Here is an 18,813-nt window from a genome sequence, read left to right as displayed (position 1 = left end):
GGGAGGGGGGACTCAGTGGGGGGGAAATGAGAAACATCTGTAACAAAAATTAATTAATAAAATTAAATTAAATTAAAAATTGGCTTTCTTATATAATGATTTAACATACCACCTCTCACCAGCAGGTGTCACCCTCATTTAGAAGAAAAAAGTAGTAAAAGCTTTTTAGGCGAAGGAGCCTAACCAACACTTCCAGCTTACCGGAAGTTTCTTAAATTAGCTGTGTAGTTATCAGCTGCTTGCTATTGTAATTTTTATAAATAAAACAAGTGGTTCATTGATGACATATAAAGACAATCAAGCTAGCCCTGGCCAGGTGGCTCAGTTGACTGGAGTATTGTCCCATATACCAGAAGGTTGTGGGTTCAATCCCCAGTCAGGGCGTGTACAGTAGGCTACCAGTTGATATTTCTCTCTCCCTTTCTGTTTCTCTGAAAATCAATAAAAACATATCCTCAGGTGAGGACTTTTTTAAAGAAAGAACAAATGCCAACCCACAGCTCCTTTTGCTTTCTCCTGTACTGCTACGTGAAACGGCGACGCGCAGGGCGATGCGCAGGTGTGGCTTGAGGGTCAGGCTGACTGAGGAGAGGAATGTCCAGATTGTGTGGGTACCCGCCCTGTCTTTGGGCAGCAGTAGATTGAGACATTTGGATCTGAAGACAGTGAATGGCTCACCACCAACTACCCGTTGGATCTGTCAGTAAGAATAGATCCAGATTTTCAGATCCTCCACTTATTAGTTTGAGAATTTGTTAATTGGCTGCTAGTTTCAAAGATCTGAAAAATACTAGCTGAAACCAGAGAAGATTTTTCAGTAGCTCATAGGAAAAGGCCAGGGGTGCAGTTCCACGGGTCCGAATTCTTGGTTCCCTCTACGTCATTGCTCTGCTGAGTTGTGAGGCTTCTCGTCCCTTTGCTGAGGGTCCGGGGTGGCTCCCCGCCCAGCAACCACAGCGCTACTACTTCAGGCAGGGAGAAGTGTTACTGTGAGAGTGAGCATGTGGGTGACTAACTGAGAGCCCGTATTTGCTCTGTGCTCCCGGGCCCTGGTCTCTCTTGTTAATTTAGCAAATACTTTGTGACTCTTCTGTGTGTGAGGTAAGGTGCTAGTACTTCAGCTAGCACAGAGCTGTCAGGGAAAAGCACAGAACAAGCTTGTGATCTGCTGCAACTGACGGTCCTTTATGGAAACAGATAACTATTTAAATTTAGCATCTTTCTTAGAAACCAGCTCAAACTTTTTCTCTCTCTAGAAGACAAACCAATGTTATTTAGTAGAAATACAATTCATGCCTCAAGTGTGAGCCACATAAGTAAGTTTAAGTGTTCTAGTAGAAACATTTTAAAATAAAGACACAGGTGAGATTACTTTTAATAATTATATATATGTTTTTATTGATATTTTAGAGAGTGAGGACAGAAGAAAAACATTGTTGTGAGAAACATTGATCAGCCGCCTACTGCATGCCCCTCCCCTCCCCTCCAGAGATGGAGCTCGCAACCCTAGCCTGAGCCCTGACCAGGAATAGAACCAGGACCTCAGTCCATGGGACAGTGCTCCATCCACTGAGCCACACCGGCCAGGCTTAATATATTTTTAACTTGGTCTATTTAGAATGTTATCATTTTAACATGAAATCAATATAAAATTGCTAAGAAGATATTTTCTATTTTTTGTACTAAGGAAATCTGTGTGTATACTTACAGCTCATCTCAGTTCAGACACAAGTACTCTGTAGCCACATGTGGTTAGTGGCTGCCATACTGTGCGTGGTCCTGCTTCCTGTCCAAGTGATTGACTTGCAGTCAGTACACGTGCTCTGTGTCTTGTGGTTTGTATTTCCTCAACGGACTGTGGTTCACTGCAGCAGTCAGCACTGCCCTGGGCTCGGACCAGGGAATTCTTGTCTGGCCTTTGGGCACATTCTGCTTGAAGAGTGACTGCTTCCAAGCTGCACTGTCCAGTAGGCAACTGAAGATTGAGGTTGGACTAGAGCCAAGGGCAACATGGGGCAGTAGGTGGGTGTCAGTGGCATAGAGATAATGGTCAGAATCGTGAAACTAGGTGACCTCTCCAGAAAGTACAGGGCAGAGGAATGAGTCCAAAGACTCAAAGTCCATTTGTGGTTGCAGGGCCCGAGGAGCCAAGAGGACTCTGAAGGACACAGGAAGGGGTGAGCAGTAGATCAGTCTCCTGTTGACAGGCAGGCGTGCAGTGGCTGTGGTTTAACTCATGCTCAGGGCTGTGACACAGTGAAAGCATCTGGGTCTCTAAGACGCAGTCTAACAACCTCTTAGCCTTGAGGTTTTCTCTGTCTGCTTGTGCAATAGCATCATATCACCTCTTTATTCATAAAGATGGGTGATCCTCACAATTGGAGAGGAGGCATGGAACAAAGTCATTAACTGTAATGATTTTTTTTTGTTGTTAAGACAAAACAACACTCACACTGACAGCAGTGGAACTGGGTAGACCCAGGAGATTGCAGCGCAGTCAGGAAGTGCTGAGGGTGTCCTGAGGTTTGGGGCCAGGAATTTGTGGTGACACCAAACTGGATGGCTGTAATTTTTTGAGAGAGCCTGAGCGTTCTGAGTTGGGGTAGAGAGAGTGGACAGTGACTTCATCCAGGATTGAGGGTTTGCTGGGCACAGCCACAGAAGAACGGCGGCCAGCAGCCTTACAGATACTGACTGTGCAGACAGAGTAGGACGTCGCGCTGGACGGCAAAGCCCATGTTGAGAGCCGAGAAATGCTGTGAAAGGCGGACAGTGACATCTCGCATTCTCTGCAGCGTTGCCTGGAAATGTCTTTATGATGTTACTTACATATGAGAGACACAGAACGAGGTGTGAACTCATCTCACATGAGCTGTCACTCAGCTCAAACCAGAGACACTCACAAGTTAAATAGAAATAAATGTTTTAATATAACCAGATAGATGTCATGTTTATTGGCTATTAATGTTACAAGTGCAGGATGGGAATGACTACATGGGACCCAAATTCTTTTGCACTTGACATATCTGTGCTACCTTCCACACTAAGGGTCCCTGCTCAGACACTTTTGAGTTTGGCGTGAGGTCATCACTCACCGCTCCTCCTCCTCTAAAATAATTTTAAATCCTCACCCGAGGATATTTATTTATTTATTTATTTATATACAGCAGGAGGGGGAGAGAGAGAAAAACATTGGGAGAGAGAGACATTGATCAGTTGCCTCCTGCATGACCCCAACGGGGCCAGGAATCGAACACGCAACCAAGGTACGTGCCCCTGACTGGGAATTGAACCTGAGACCCTTTGGTCCATGGACCAACACTCTAACCACTGAGCAAAACCAGCCAAGGCATGCTTCTTCTTTCTGCTGAAATTACTGTGAAACCTTTGTTTATACAACTTCCTCTGATACATGTTGGCTTTCACTTAGTGAATTAGCACCCCGCATTCTCTTCCCCTAAGTCTGTGACGGGGCTAGTGTTGTAGAGACCACCACAAATGCTTTAATTATTCTAACAATGCTGAAAGCACCAGTATATATATTTTTAGATTGTCATCAGAATGAAAACAATATTCACGTTTTAATTAGGAACATCTAAATTCCATCATTTTGAGAAACACTGACGGGCAGTGTGGTCCAAGAACGAGCAGCATCAGCATCGCCTGGGGCTGGTCAGAGATGCATGGTGGCTTTTGGTGGTGCGCACGCAATGGAACACACAGATGTCTAAGATAATGCTGTGCACCTGATACTGATACAACATTATCAACCACAGCATTACATTAAAAAGTAAAATAAAACACAAATTTGTAGTCTCCCTCCCCCTCTAGCCTCCAGAATTCCCTCCGGGGGTTCAGAACCGGACTTTGGCCCTTGAGCTAAGTGTGATGCACCGAGTGGGAGAATTGCTCTCTAACTGAAGCGCCCGTTTCACAGATGAGAAACTGGCTCTAGCTCCAGTCAAGGTTGTGGCTAGTTTACAGGAAACTTGGTCTCAAACCTGGAGTCTGGGCTTCAGTCCAGTTCTGTTCCCAAAGCACTACATTGTCATCCCTTTCTCGGTTACTTGTTTCGTTCCCTTCGGGGTGGGGTGGGTTTTAAGGAGTGTTACTGAAGTTTTGGGGTCTTTTCATTTTGTCCTTACAGTGCCAGAACCTACTAAGACCTGTCCCAGCCAGCCGCAGCCTGCCGGTGCCGGGACCAGTTCTTCCACCAGCACTCTCTCCGGCAGCAGCAATGGCAAGCGCGCACCTGCCGGCGGCCAGCAGCCAGCTGCCTCCCGCTACCTGCCTCGCGAGGTGCCTCCACGCTTCCGCCAGCAAGAACAGAAGCAGCTATTGAAGAGAGGTCAGCCATTGCCCACGGGGGCTCTGACCAGTGCAAGCCCAACCCAGGGTGCTGGGCCTGCAGGGGTAAGCCCTCCCCCCCTTCCCGGAGCCGGAGCGCAGCAGCAGCCTAGTAAGCTCCAACCAGGTAAGACCACAGAGAGGCAGCTTTTATCTGGGAACTCGTGCTGTTTTCACCTTGGCTGCCCAGGAGTAAAAATGCATAGCTTTGGGTCCATATTCAGTATATCTATGTACTAGAGATAGCTAGCTAGCTGGATAATAGAAGATAGATAGATAGATGATAGATAGATAGATAGATAGATAGATAGATAGATAGATAGATAGATAGTAATAGAAGATAGATAGATAGATAATAGAAGATAGATAGATAGATAATAGAAGATAGATAGATAGATAATAGAAGATAGATAGATAGTAATAGAAGATAGATAGACAATAGAAGATAGATAATAGAAGATAGATAGATAGACAATAGAAGATAGATAGATAGATAATAGATAGTAATAGAAGATAGATAGATAATAGAAGATAGATAGATAGTAATAGAAGATAGATAGATAGACAATAGAAGATAGATAGATAGATAGACAATAGAAGATAGATAGATAGATGGATAGATAGATAGATAGAAGGGAGGGAGGGAGGGAGGAAGGAAGGAAGGAAGGAAGGAAGGAAGGAAGGAAGGAAGGAATTCATTTCAGTTGGATTTTAGTTTAACCCTGTTTTCCCCAAGTTACTCATATTATTTCTCATGTGTTTTTAGATGCATTAGTTACTTTGTTGCTTACCAAAAACCAAAGGTCTGTGTACAGAACATGCACCGTGTTAGGGCAGGTGCTTCAGGTCCCACAGTGAAACTTTTCAGTGAACCTGTCAGTTACTAGGAGAGCACATGGCCACGCACCCGTTCTCTGCAAGGAGGTAGCGGCACTCTACGGCAAGTGGGTGTTTCTGACTGACGTCAGACCCTAAGCCGAACATGCCTGACAGCTCCTCAAACTCAGCCTGCAGCATATCAGGTTCTGCTCCACCTGCTCCTCGCCAGCGTCTGCCTGCAGTTAGACCCAGCTTTCTCCGACTCCAGGAGAAAGCACCGCTTGCTCACTTGCTTTCCAGCTTCCAGAATGTGACATCTCACCTCCTGGCTCCTCTTCCCAGTTCTTGACCTTATGGATTTAGACTTCAAAAATTTCTTACCGGAGTTTTAGAGAAATTTGTGGAAGAGAGCAGAGTCCATGTGTTGAACTGCCACGTTTGTCTGTTGTTTTCTTAAGTCTCTCTATTTTGACAGTTGGCACTGGTCCTAGCGTGGAAACCCTGTTTGCTGATGGTAGTGAAATTCAGATCTGTAATTAGAGAAGCAAAGAAGCTTCTGGTGTTAGATTGGGATTTAAAAGAAGCATGTCACAGATATATTAATATTCTTTTCTCTCCTCTGCTGCCTTTCAGCATGGGGACTGGCTGCAGCAGGGTGCAGAGGTATTTATAGCAGCATTTCTCAAGGCATGGCTTTGTGGTGTATTCGGAACAAGTATTTTTAGACAGCTTTGCCATGACTCTTCAAATAGTCTTGTCTGTCATCAGCTCAGTTCCTGGTCGAGGGGCTGTGTGTCAGTGATTGTCAGCAAAAAGCAAGAAAGAAAAGAAATGATCAAGCATATTCATTGACCAAGAGTATGCTCCTACCCACTTCACTGTAAGCAGTTCATAATCAGACAAACAGTTACTTTCTACACTGGAATATGGTCCTTGGGACAGCCTTAACAGAGACAAAGACCATCCAGTCACACCTACAGAGCACGTGTGGCACTTCAGGGTGCTCATTGTTGAAAGCCTGGGAAAGAAATGCATCCACCTGCTCTTTCTGGGCTCATCTCCTGACATGGCCAGCTGCCAGCGTGGCATCGAGCTCATCAGATGCTGCTGGCTCAGAATGTGGCTGGCATCTACTCTCTCAGATAAGTAGGAAGTTAGCAAGAAATTGATTCAGCAAAATTTTGTATGAAAAATTTTTAATAAAACATTTGTCTCTGTAAGTAGAATATTCTCTAATTATTCCTAGCTCATTGTACTTTATATTATATATATAAAAGAATAGATCATCATTTTATGTATATCCACATCTCAGAAAATGGCATTAATCCACATAATATTAATAAAATAAGAAATGATTGCTTTTTGGCTCTCAAACAAAAGTCTTTGTTTTATACCAGTTTCATCTCTCCCAGCAATCTCGGACCACAGCCAGACGACGCTTTCTAAGTCGTCACCTGGAACTGATGCAGAGGTCCCCCAGCACCTGTGCCGGTTTCCGGGTGCCTGGTGCAGCCTCGCTTCTCTGCCTGTCTGGCGGGCCCTCCGCTGCCTGTCTGGCCGGCATGTTTCCTGCTCTCCATTCTGACTGGGCACACTGCCTTACTGCCTCACACATGTGCCCAGCTTGGTGTCGTCTTTCCAGGACATGCACGCACGTGGCTGCCTCTTTCTTTCTCTCCACATCATCATCTCCCCACCCCAAGGAGCCCCTGAGTATTTCCGTCCTTACTGCTCCTCAGTCTGCAACACACGACTTCACACTCGTGTGCTGTGGGACCTGCAGTGTCTGCCGACCAGGGCATCCTCTTAAGCAAGTGTCTGCACCCCCTCTGTAGGGGGGTTTAGCAGCAGGACAGGGCTGAAGTTTGGGGAAGACCCCGCAGCTGGCACTGGCTGTGGCACCGGGAGTGTTTCCTGTGTCCATCTCCAGGACAGGTCCGAGCCCCTCGTGACCTCTAAGTCCCTTCCCTTCCTAAGAGCTCGTTTGGTTTTGTCAATGGAGGGCGGTGCTCCGAGGCTCTTCGCAGGCTCCCTCGGCTCCTCTCCAGTTCTTACAGCCGTTTTGAGGTCTTTTCACCCTGGCTGCTCTGGATGCACTGATGGAGAGCCTGAGGCTTCCCTGAGGGGTAGCATCTAAGGAGGGACCGGGAGTGGAGTCCCAGCCTCGACGACTAAGAACCGGGAGGCCACGACCAGGCCGCTCAGAGGGGAGAGGCAGAATTGGTGGGGCGGAAGGGCTGAGCTGGACAGGGTGAGCCCTGTGAGAGGACCAGCATCCTACCTTTGTCGCTGGCAGTGTCCACACGTAGTCACGGGTCTCCAGGTGCGGAAGGACTCCGGTGCCACTGCAAGGCCAGGGTTCCTGCCAACTCTGGTTCCAGTTCCTTCCTTTAAATGACACCCGTTTGGCTCATCGGTTAGAGCATCTGCCTGCGGTCCAGAGAGACCTGGGTTTGGTTCCTGCTAAGGGCACGTACCTCGGTTGTAGTTTGTCTCCGGCCCTGGTTGGCGTGTGGGTGGCAGCCACTTGATGTGTCCCTTTCACGTCGGTGTTTCTCTCTCTCTCTCTCTCTCTCCCCCCCCCCCTTCCCACTCTATCTGAGCAAAGAATGGAGAGATGTCCTCGGGTGAGGATTAAAATAAATGACAGCCGTTTGTCCTGACATAAAACATGGCCTTCTAATAAAATAATACAGGAGAAACTGAATTTTTAAAGTGATGGAATGAACTGGCAAAAAATGTTAACTGGTAACAAGTGTTAGTATGTCAATGTGGTGATTCAGGTTCCAGAAAAATGTCATTTATCACGTTATTTTCTATTCGGACTGTGTTTTTGCAAGTCTGAAGCATAACCCCAGCTTCAAACACTTGAGAGCTTTCATCGTTTTCTAGAAAACTCTTCTGTGCTAAAGGCAGAACAATGGATTGTTTTGGTGACTGCTTCGTACGTGTATAAACAGGCTTTGGCGATTGCACGGCTGTGTGTGCTACTTAGACCGTTTTTAGATGGAGGCAGGAAAGTAATTAAGAAGTTGGACACTTGCCAATTTGCATATGGTGCTCATTTGGAATATTAGAGCAGTGTTGGTATGCCAAATGTTTGGGGTTAGGGAGAGCGAGAAGAAGCGGGAGCGCAAACAAAGGCAGAGAGAGCGAGGCAGTTTATCTGCACGCAGCCGACGGCATGTGCCGTTGTTCTCTTGGCTGACTTTCAGAACACAGAAGCAAACCAGCTCTGGTGCTCCCTGTAACTGGGGCCTCAATAAAAACGTTGTGACAATTGAAAGAATTGAAAGAGGATGGAAGATCGGTTTAGTGTCAGCTGCAATTAGATAATCAAAGCTTTTCAATCCCCTCCGTGGGCACCTCCCCCTGCTGCAGAGGGTGAAGCTGGGCCTTCCAGAGAGGAAGGGCTGCCAGCACTGCCCACTGGGTGCCACGGGAGCCCGCAGGTTGCCTGGGACTTTCCTGTCAGCGTGACAGAATGAGGCTGTCGCTGTGCACAGCCGACATGGTGGAGCTGAGAGCCCAGGCGACCCCAGCTACAGGCGAACAAGCAGCTGGCTCACCAGGTAGCATCTCCCAGGGGGAGGGGGCACTTTTCTGTAGGTATTTCTTCCCCCATAGGCCCTGGTAGAGAAGGAGAAATGAAATGCACATGGAGCAGAGCGTGTGCTTGTCCCAAGTGAGTGAATAACGTGCTGTACAGGGAGCAGCTCCGAGACCAGGCTCCGGTGCAGGCCACACTGATAAAATGGCGTCTTAGGGCAGCTGCTGGCCCTGGACCTGCTTTCAGCAGCCGAGCAGGACAGCCATGCAGGGGAGCAGAGTAGGGCAGCCAGCAGGACAGCTGGGCCAGGCAGCCATGCAGGGCAGCTGGCAGGACAGCCAGGTAGGGCATCCCCACTGGTCCTTCTCCACTTCCTTGGCATTGGCCAGCCTTCCAAAGGAGGACGCAGCTCATTTTGCCCCCACTTTTATCATTGTTCTAATAGGTTGTCAACCTGGAGGAAACAAAAACTGCTTTTACTGCTCATTTGAAGAAAAACCCAGGGCAATAAGCTGATTCTCTTGGACACTTTCGTTATTGTTTCCAGTAAACCTTCTACTCCAAAACCTGTACTCTGTTCATGATTGCTTAGAGGGGTTGACGGACCAGGTGTTTCAGAGTCTGTCCAGCGATGGAGTTCTGAATTCAGATCTCCCCAAGATTTTTTACACACAGTAAATGCAGTGGAGGATAAGGCGTTTGGGGTTCTGAAAAGCTATAAACGGTTGTTACATGTATCCCTCCCCTTGGAAACCAAGTGGCAAGGAATTTGTGTTACCAGTAGGCATTAGGAAGCATGTATGTCCAGCCAAGGAAGAAAGTCTTAGAATTATTTTTTATAATGTATAGTTTATTATTCTGTTGGAAGGCTGTGGTGATAAAGAGTGAATTATGTCCTATTTGTCAGTGTTACAATTAATTAAGCATTCTGCACACTTCTGAGTAAATCTTGTCCACGCTTCCCTATCTGATTAATTTGATACCCAATTAAGATTTTGCTTGCTGTAGCTTTTGGAAGCTCTTTGTTAAATACTTTTCCTTGAAAAATTTATCTTTATATCATTGACATTTTAAAATTTAAAAAAAGAGAGAGAGCTTTTCTCTTTAAACCATGCTATCATGTAATCCTTTTTAATTTAATCGCTTAAGACAGTATGTTACTTAGATTTTTATAGATACCTATTTTTAGAATGAACCATTTCAACAGCAGACGAAAAGACAGTTTAACATTATACACAAACTTTATTTTTTCTTCTTAAGGCTTTTTTTAGGGGAAATTATTTTTTTTAAACATTTTTTTCCTTTATTGGTTTCAGAGGGAGAGACAGAGAGACACATCAGTGAGAGAGAACATCCATTGGCCACCTCCTGGATGCCCCCACTGGGGATTTGGCCCACAACCTGGACATGTGCCCTGACTGGGAATCGACCCAGAGACCTCTTGGTGCATGGGTCGACACTCAGACACTGAGCCACACCAGCCCAGCCATAGTTCTGTCTTTTAGACTACCACTAAAAGATATATCTGTGGCCCTGTTTGGTGTGGGTCAGTGGTTAGAGCATTGGCTCAAGCACTGAAGGATCACTGGTTTGATTCCCCATCAAGGACATGTACCTGGGTTGCAGGTTTGATCCCTAGCCCCAGTCCAGGCCCATGCACAAGGCAACTGATCATTGTGTCTCTCTCACATCCATGTTTCTGTCTCCCCACCCCACCCCCATCTCCCTCCTTCCCTTCTACTCACTCTTTAAAAAAAAAAAAAAGTCAGTGGCCCCGGGTGGTGTGGCTGAGTGGTTGAGCATGACCCATGCACCAAGAGGTTGCTGGTTCAATTCCTGGTCAGGGCACATGCCCAGGTTGTGGGCCCGATCTCCTGTGGGCGGCGTGCAGGAGGCTGCCAGTTGATGTTCTTTCTCATCGATGTTTCTGCCTCTCTCTCTCTTTCTCTCTTTCTCTCTTCCTCTCTCTCTCAAATCAATAAAAAAAAAGTTTTTTTTTTAATTAGTGGAAAAAATATTCTCGGGTAAGGATTACCAAAACCAACAATTTGTAAATTGATAATACAGTCAAGAGACTAGGTTATGGAAAACGGGTTATAAATTAACGAGTCTATATTTGAAAACCATAAATACTGCATTTATTTATGAGGATATTTTTCCATTGAGTTTTAGATAGAGTGGAAGGGGGCAAGAGGGGAGAGAAACATCAATGTGAGAGAGACACATCGACTGGTTACCTCCTGCATGACCCTAACTGGGGCCAGGCATTGAACCTGCAACCCAGGTACATGCCCCTAACTGGGAATCGAGACCCTTCAGTCTATGGACCAACACTCTAACCGCTGAGCTAAACCAACCAGGGCTAAAATCATAACTTTTGCTTTCTGGTTTTTAAGACCTTTTCAGTTTTTAAGTACATTTAATGTTTAAATTGTTAATTTAAAAAATATATATTAAAGTTCATAGGACAGAGTTCATACCAAACTTTAAACCTTCTTGAAAAGGAAAAATGATAAAACAAGACAAAGTGAAAGAAGGAAAACCTAAAGCAAGACGTGGAGCCTACGAGTACCACACCCGTGTCTGCCACAAGTGCCTGTGTCTCCGTGGCGTGGACCGTCCTCGGAGGGGATGAGGCCTTGCTCATCTGTGAGCCCAGCCTGGTGAGCATGTAGGGAACTCGCAGTGGAGGACACGGCTGGGGCCGCGCAGGCAGGCAGAGCGCAGGAGGAGGTGTGTGAAGAGGCTCCGGGCCTGCACGTCTCAGGCCAGTAAGCACGAGGTGGACACCAGCGGAGACCCACGGCAGAGCAGTTCTCACTCTGCGCCCTAGTTTCTGGTCCGTGACGTTCACCTCAATCCCAATAGAGCCCCAGAAGTACTTTTCTTGGGAAAATGCTGGTATTGTGTTGGAGACCTGGTTTATTTTGATGTTGTCAGAGGACCAGTGTAAGGCGTACAGGAGCAGCTACACTAGGAGAGGAGGAAGCGGGCAGAGGACGGTGCGGCAGGCCTCGAGTTAACTGTCTCAGCTGCCGCCCGAAGCCCATGAGGGGACGACCCGCTCCCTGCTCCGCTCCTGTGACCAGGCACCTGCCACCACAAGGTCGCCTGAAGTCCACATTTACCAGGAACTGTGGAGACTGTTCCGGGGGAGAAAGGGACAGCCAGGCCGCTCAGTGGGTTGCCCTGGTTTAAGTGAAATGCTGTCACTCCAGTGACATCTGTGGTTCTGTGACTTATCTTCTCAGGAGACTGTTTCAGCTGCAGATTTGTGGTGTCACTTGTAGTTTTCTCTAAATAAAGACTTCTGAGCTCTCTGTTCTTTTTCTGTGACTTTGTCTGGATAGATAGCCTAGTACCTTTGCCGATAACTTCACATAAGTTGGTTGCTTAGTCAACATAGCAACTTAAGCTTAATCTTAAGCTTCAAAGTTGACTTAAGATTTAAACAACATCTCTGTTACTGTCAGGCTGCCTTCAAGTCTCTGTAAGAGTGATTCACCAGTTCACTTGTTCATTCAGTAGGTACTTACTCACTGGGTCCGGTCCCTGGAGAGAGCGCAGCACCCGCCTTCATGGAGATAACAGGCTAGAGAGACAGACACTGTGCTCCCTGAGCAGGGCCTTGTCCTCAGGTTCCTCCGTGTCCCCAGCGTGGTGCCCAGCGGGAGGCGCTCCACAGTAGTCCACGGCCGGGCTTGGACTCCGCCTGCCGTTGTACCGAAGCTCAGCTGGGGCGCCGCCACACTCATTCCTGCACGTGCTGTCTGGCGGCCTTTGCCCCTCCAGGAGAGAAGTGAGCAGTGTGACAGGGCCCGTCCAGCCTGCGAAGCCTAAAATATTCACTGTCTGCCCTTCAGACATTGTCACCAGCTCCTGGCCCAAAGGAGTGAACGGGAAGGAAGACTGCCATATCGTGAACGAGGCTTAACTGGGGAAAAAGCTTCTCAAATGAAACATCCTTGGAGTTGAGGAAGGAGAAAGGGGTGGACACTGAGTCCAAGTGAAGACAGGTTCTTTCAAGGCCCTGTCATGGAGCAGGGCGGGGTGGGGGGAAGAACTGGCTAGAGCACAGAGCATGGCGGAGGGTGTCACAAGGGAGTTTGTTTCTCAGTGGTGGAAGGGTTCTAGAGGTGCCCTGCCCCATGTCAGCTCATCTGGAAGGGCTGAGTGGTAGCAGCTGTGTCATGGTGCTCAGTACTGCCCAAGAGGGACATGCTCATCAGAGACAGCCCAGGCCCCACTGCCGCCTCTGCAGACCTGGGGACCGCCTTGTTGCAACAGGTGTTTCCTTATCCTAATGACTAATGTTTTCCTGGAAGTTTGGGATTTTAACATTTCTCTGAGTGAGCAGGGTCCTTTTTCTCACAGTATTATCTTCTTAATTCCAGGTCCTTGACCCTCATTGCTTTGTGACGCTCGAGGGCAGAGGACTCATCTGCACAGTTGCACAGGTCAGGGGTCTGTTGCATCCCTGAAGCGGTGTTGCTGCCTAGTCTTTCTGTTTTCATCTACCCTTCTCAGGTCTGGTCACTAGAGTAGTAAACTCATCGCTTACCTTAGTCTCTTACTACCTCATAGAGCAGTTTATAGATGGCTTTTTTTGTAGAATATTATGGGATATGTTCAAAATGCACAGACCTTGTCTGGCAGTGTTGCTCAGTGGTTGAGTGCTGACCCATGCACCAAGAGGTCGCCGGTTCAGTTCCTGGTCAGGGCACATGCCCAGGTTGTGGGCCCGATTCCAGTGAGGGGCATGCAGGAGGCAGCTTTTCGATGTTCTCTCTCATCGATGTTTCTTTCTCTCTCTCCCTCTCACTTCCTCTCTCTCTAAAATCAATAAAGGGGGAAAAAAATAAAAATGTAGAGACCTGGATTTGTTTATTTCTCTCATAAGCAAATGACATTGCCCTTGCATTTTATCATCTCTTAATACCAAAAGTTAAAGGTTTTTGCTCAGCTTTGTATTCATATTTATTATTTACAGTTTTATATTTTCATTGTAAATATCTGTAGAAAATTCCAAAACAAAATCATCTGAGTAGGAAGGTGGCAGATGTTGTAATTGTTTGACAGTGTTGATAGAAAAATGTTGGGATTGTTTTGCAATATTGATAGAAAAACTCATTTGGTTTTATGTTTTTCTCTTTCTAAATAATGCAGTTCTTTGTTTTTGAGTCTGTTCATTTTAAACAGAATAAGTAAGTTTGATTATAGAAATATTTTTGTTTTATATGTGAAAAGATGCTCAACATCACACTGATCATTCGGGAGATACAAATCAAAATCACAGCTAGGTACCACTTCACACTCATCAGAATCTAGGCTGTTCTCCGAAACACAGAAAATGACAGCTGTTGGCAAAGATGTGGAGAAACGGGAACCCTTGTGTATTGCTGGAGGTAGTGTTCAAAGTGGTGCAGCCACTGCTGAAGACACTGTGGCAGGTCCTCAAAAACTGAAACAGAACTACCATGTGACCCAGCAGTTCTGCTTCTGGATACAGACCCACAAGAATTGAAAACAGGCGCTGGAAAAGATATTTGTGTCCTCATGTTTATAGCAGCACTGTGCACAATATCCAAAATGTAGAAACAACCCAGATTATCCATGGATAGATGAATGAAATAAAAAATGTGGTCTGTACACACTGTGGAATATTATTCAGCGTTCTGACACATGCTAGAACATGGATGAACCTTGAAAACATTATGCGCTGCAGGGTGGCTCTAGGCCCTGCAGAGTTGTGTACAATCCAAGTCTCCCAGAGCCGGGCGGCTGTAGGCGCTGCAGAGTTGTGTACAATCCAAGTCTCCCAGAGCCGGGCGGCTGTAGGCGCTGCAGAGTTGTGTACAATCCAAGTCTCCCAGAGCCGGGCGGCTGTAGGCGCTGCAGAGTTGTGTACAATCCAAGTCTCCCAGAGCCGGGCGGCTCTAGGCCCTGCAGAGTTGTGTACAATCCAAGTCTCCCAGAGCCGGGCGGCTCTAGGCCCTGCAGAGTTGCACACATTCCAAGTCTCCCAGAGCCGGGCAGCTGTAGGCGCTGCAGAGTTGCGTACAATCCAAGTCTCCCAGAGCCGGGCGGCTGTAGGCGCTGCAGAGTTGTGTACAATCCAAGTCTCCCAGAGCCGGGCGGCTCTAGGCCCTGCAGAGTTGTGTACAGTCCAAGTCTCCCAGAGCCGGCGGCTCTAGGCCCTGCAGAGTTGTGTACAGTCCAAGTCTCCCAGAGCCGGCGGCTCTAGGCCCTGCAGAGTTGTGTACAGTCCAAGTCTCCCAGAGCCGGCGGCTCTAGGCCCTGCAGAGTTGCACACATTCCAAGTTGCTACACTGCAGTGAAGCAGCTTCCTTTCCGACAAATGCTCTCAGAGACGCTCGTGTTCACTGTGAATCTTCTCAAGAGAAAGAATAGTAGGTGTAGTGGTAAGAATGAATATAATTGTAGCAACATTAACTCTCTTTTAAAGGGAGCTATTAAGAAGATGACTTTTTCAGTCATTTTTTCTTAGCATTTGTCATTCAGAATTGAAAACTTGAAATAATGACCTTCCCCTAAAGACTGTCTAACAGTTGATTCATTGACAAATGGGAGGAGAATCTAATTTTGAATTTGTTTCATCTTTTTCAGATCTCAGTCACAGTGGATTGGCAGATCATTATGAAAGTTCCCACTGGGGACAGCAGCCCACTTTCAGGAGTGAAGCCAGCTGCAGCTGGGATAAAGTGATAATAGACAGGACTGATAAGGAGGCGTGGCCTGCCATCGCAGGAACCGAGACGGAATCCGCCTCAGAATGCACCACGGACACTGACTCTGCCTCCACCTGTGGCTCAGAGAGCAGTAGCATGGCTACCGGGAGCGCCCAGGGCGGCTTCGCTGCGCACGCCAAGAAGGCCAATGGCAGCGCTGGCACCAGCGGTGCGCTCGTCCAGAGCCCTCCGAATCCCAGTGCCCTCGGAGCTGGGGGCGCCAACGGCAATGGCAACGCATCCAGAGTGTGGGGCGTAGCCACGGGCTCCAGCTCCGGCCTCGCTCACTGCTCTCTCGGTGGTGGGGATGGGAAAATGGACAACATGATTGCAGATGGGAGAAGTCAGAATTGCTGGGGTGCTTCCAACTCCAATGCTGGCATTAATCTTAACCTTAATCCGAATGCCAACCCAGCTGCCTGGCCTGTACTTGGACATGAAGGGACTGTGGCAACAGGCAACCCTTCCAGTATTTGCAGTCCGGTCAGTGCCATAGGTCACAATGTGAGCAACCAGAACGGGAACCCAGCGGGCACTCTAGGTGCTTGGGGAAGCTTGCTGCCGCAGGAGAGCACAGAGCCACAATCGTCCACTTCTCAGAAGGTGTCTTTCAGCGTACAACCTCAGAACCTTAACACTGATGGACCAAATAACACTAACCCTGTGAACTCGTCACCAAACCCTATCAGTGCAATGCAGACCAATGGACTGCCAAACTGGGGCATGGCTGTCGGCATGGGGGCCATCATCCCGCCCCACCTGCAAGGCCTTCCTGGTGCTAATGGATCATCAGTCTCTCAAGTCAGTGGGGGTGGCAGTGAAGGGATCAGCAGTTCTGTGTGGGGACTGTCCCCAGGTAACCCTGCCACGGGCAACAGCAGTTCTGGGTTCAGTCAGGGGAGTGGAGACACTGTGAACTCAGCATTAAGTGCTGAACAGGATGGGTCCAGCAGTGCTGTGCAGAAGGACGGACATGGAGGGACTGCCTGGGGCTCGGGGCCTTCTGCTGGCCCTGGGATCCTCGCTTGGGGGAGGGGCCGCGGCAACAACAGCGTTGGGAATATCCATTCGGGAGCGTGGGGCCACCCCAGCCGAAGCACTACTAACGGTGTGAATGGGGAATGGGGAAAGCCCCCAAACCAGCATTCCAGTGGTGACGTCAATGGGAAAGGATCAACAGGGTGGGACAGTCCCAGTGTTAGCAGCCAGAACCTTGCCCTGCAGCCTGGCAGTGAGCATGTGAGCTCATGGGCCAAGGCCGCGCCCTCGGGAACCACGGCGAGTGAAGGCAGCAGCGAGGGCTCTGGCAGCCACAATGACGGAGGTGCCGGGAGGGAAGGAGCTGAAGGCCGACGGCGAGATAAAGGGATTCTAGACCAAGGGCACATCCAGTTGCCAAGGAACGATCTTGACCCGAGAGTTCTGTCTAATACTGGTTGGGGACAGACTCCAGTAAAGCAAAACACTGCCTGGGAATTTGAAGAGTCCCCAAGGTCTGAGCGAAAAAATGACAATGGGACAGAGGCCTGGGGCTGTGCAGCTCCTCAGCCTTCACACTCAGGGGGGAAGAACGATGGGTCCATCATGAACAGTACAAATACCTCTTCAGTGTCTGGGTGGGCCAGTTCGCCACCTGCTGCTGGGCCAGCAAACACAGGCTGGGGGGACAGCAGCCACAGAGCACCCAATGGCCCTGGGGTTTGGGGTGACTCTATAAGCTCTACTGCTGTTCCTAATGCTGCTGCTGCCAAGAGTGGCCACGCTTGGAGTGGGACCGCGAGTCAGGAGGACAAGTCGCCCACCTGGGGTGAGCCTCAGAAGCCCAAATCTCAGAACTGGGGAGATGGACAAAAATCGAATCCAGCCTGGAGTGCAGGAGGCGGAGACTGGGCCGATTCATCTTCTGTCCTTGGACACTTGGGGGATGGGAAAAAAAATGGCTCTGGATGGGATGCTGACAGTAATCGATCAGGGTCTGGCTGGAATGATGCTACAAGGTCTGGGACTAGTGGCTGGGGCAATGGCACAAACGCAAAGGTGAATCCAGGGACAAGCTGGGGAGAGTCTTTGAAACCTGGCCCCCAACAGAATTGGGTGAGCAAACCCCAAGACCACAATGTGAGTAACTGGGGCGGAGCCTCTTCCGTCAAACAGACAGGAGCAGGGTGGGTCGGGGGTCCAGTCCCTGCCAGACAGAAGGACAATAGTGAGGCCACGGGCTGGGAGGAGCCTTCTCCGCCATCCATTCGACGCAAAATGGAAATTGATGATGGTACCTCAGCTTGGGGTGACCCAAGCAACTACAACAACAAAGCTGTAAACATGTGGGATAGAAACAACCCAGGCCTCCAGAGCAGCACCACGGCGGCCAGCACCACCCCCACCACCACGAGCAACAGCGCCAGCGTGGTCGACCCACCGCCGCCGCACCCTGCCAGTGCCCCGCTGACCCGGTCGCCGCTGCTCGGTCCAGGTACGGAAGGGAGTGTGTTCTTTAAGAGTAAAAAAGCATTTATTCTCCCTAGATGTGCATGCATCCTCTGACTAGTGTTTTTATAGCAAATGACATTGAGCGCCCTTCACCTTACAGCATTGCATTTAAATAGAACCTGAAGACAACAAATAAAGCAGGATTCTCTGATCTTTTTTTATCCAAGAGAAAAGTATCCTCAGCACTAGACTACAGCTTATGTTCTGAGTTCCTACTTTGTGTAAGGCACTCTGCTCGATACTGTGAGGAGAAGATAAGATGTCAGACCAGACCCTGCCCACAGGGAGCGTGAGTTGTGACAGAAACAAACATGCAGCAGGGGCTGTGAGGGTACAGGTAAAATTCAGCAGGGCTTTGTAACTGCAGAACTCACAGTAGCCCCACACTCCCGACTAGAATGTGGTCTCCAGACATGGGCTCACCAAATCACAGAGCTCCCAGGTGTGGAAGGACCAGAAAGAGAATGCAGCCCAGCTCGGGGCATGATACTCGGGGCCTCCCTGTCCTACGGAGACCCACATGCAGAGCCAGGAGGCTCGCACCTCCCACCCCAAGCACCCCTGGCCCGCCACACTGCCTGCCATGTTCCTAGACTGAGCCTCAGTCAGCCTCCATTCCAGTTCTAGAACTGCTTGTAGAGATTTGGGACAGTGCAAAGCAAGGCTTAATTTCTGTTCCCAGACTGCAGAATTCCACAGATCTGCATACAGTGTTCACGTCCCATTCACTGTCCTGCAGGAACTATGCCTGGCTCCCACTGCTGCCCCTCGTGGGCATGGCTTTCTGTCCTTTTTGTTGTCATCTGGGAAAAGTACAGCTTGTGAGGGTCCTGAGCCCTAAAGCGACATCATTACTGT

The 18,813-nt window shown here is 48.6% G+C and overlaps 1 protein-coding gene across 3 annotated transcripts in view; it reads left to right on the top strand.

Moving 5' to 3' along the window:
* The window catches only part of TNRC6C (trinucleotide repeat containing adaptor 6C), a 72,916-nt gene that overhangs the window by 13,602 nt on the left and 40,501 nt on the right, over positions 1–18,813 (top strand). For all 3 annotated transcript variants that reach the window (XM_036267688.1, XM_036267689.1, XM_036267687.1), the window contains 2 exons: positions 4,148–4,474; positions 15,344–17,938. In XM_036267688.1, coding sequence (XP_036123581.1) covers positions 15,562–17,938 — 2,377 coding nt within the window. In that variant the 5' untranslated portion in view covers positions 4,148–4,474; positions 15,344–15,561. The remainder of the gene's footprint in view (positions 1–4,147; positions 4,475–15,343; positions 17,939–18,813) is intronic.

The sequence above is a fragment of the Molossus molossus genome, unplaced genomic scaffold (assembly GCF_014108415.1).
Source record: "Molossus molossus isolate mMolMol1 unplaced genomic scaffold, mMolMol1.p scaffold_m16_p_19, whole genome shotgun sequence".
Classification (NCBI taxonomy): domain Eukaryota; kingdom Metazoa; phylum Chordata; class Mammalia; order Chiroptera; family Molossidae; genus Molossus; species Molossus molossus.
This window is presented reverse-complemented; position numbering and strand designations above follow the sequence as displayed.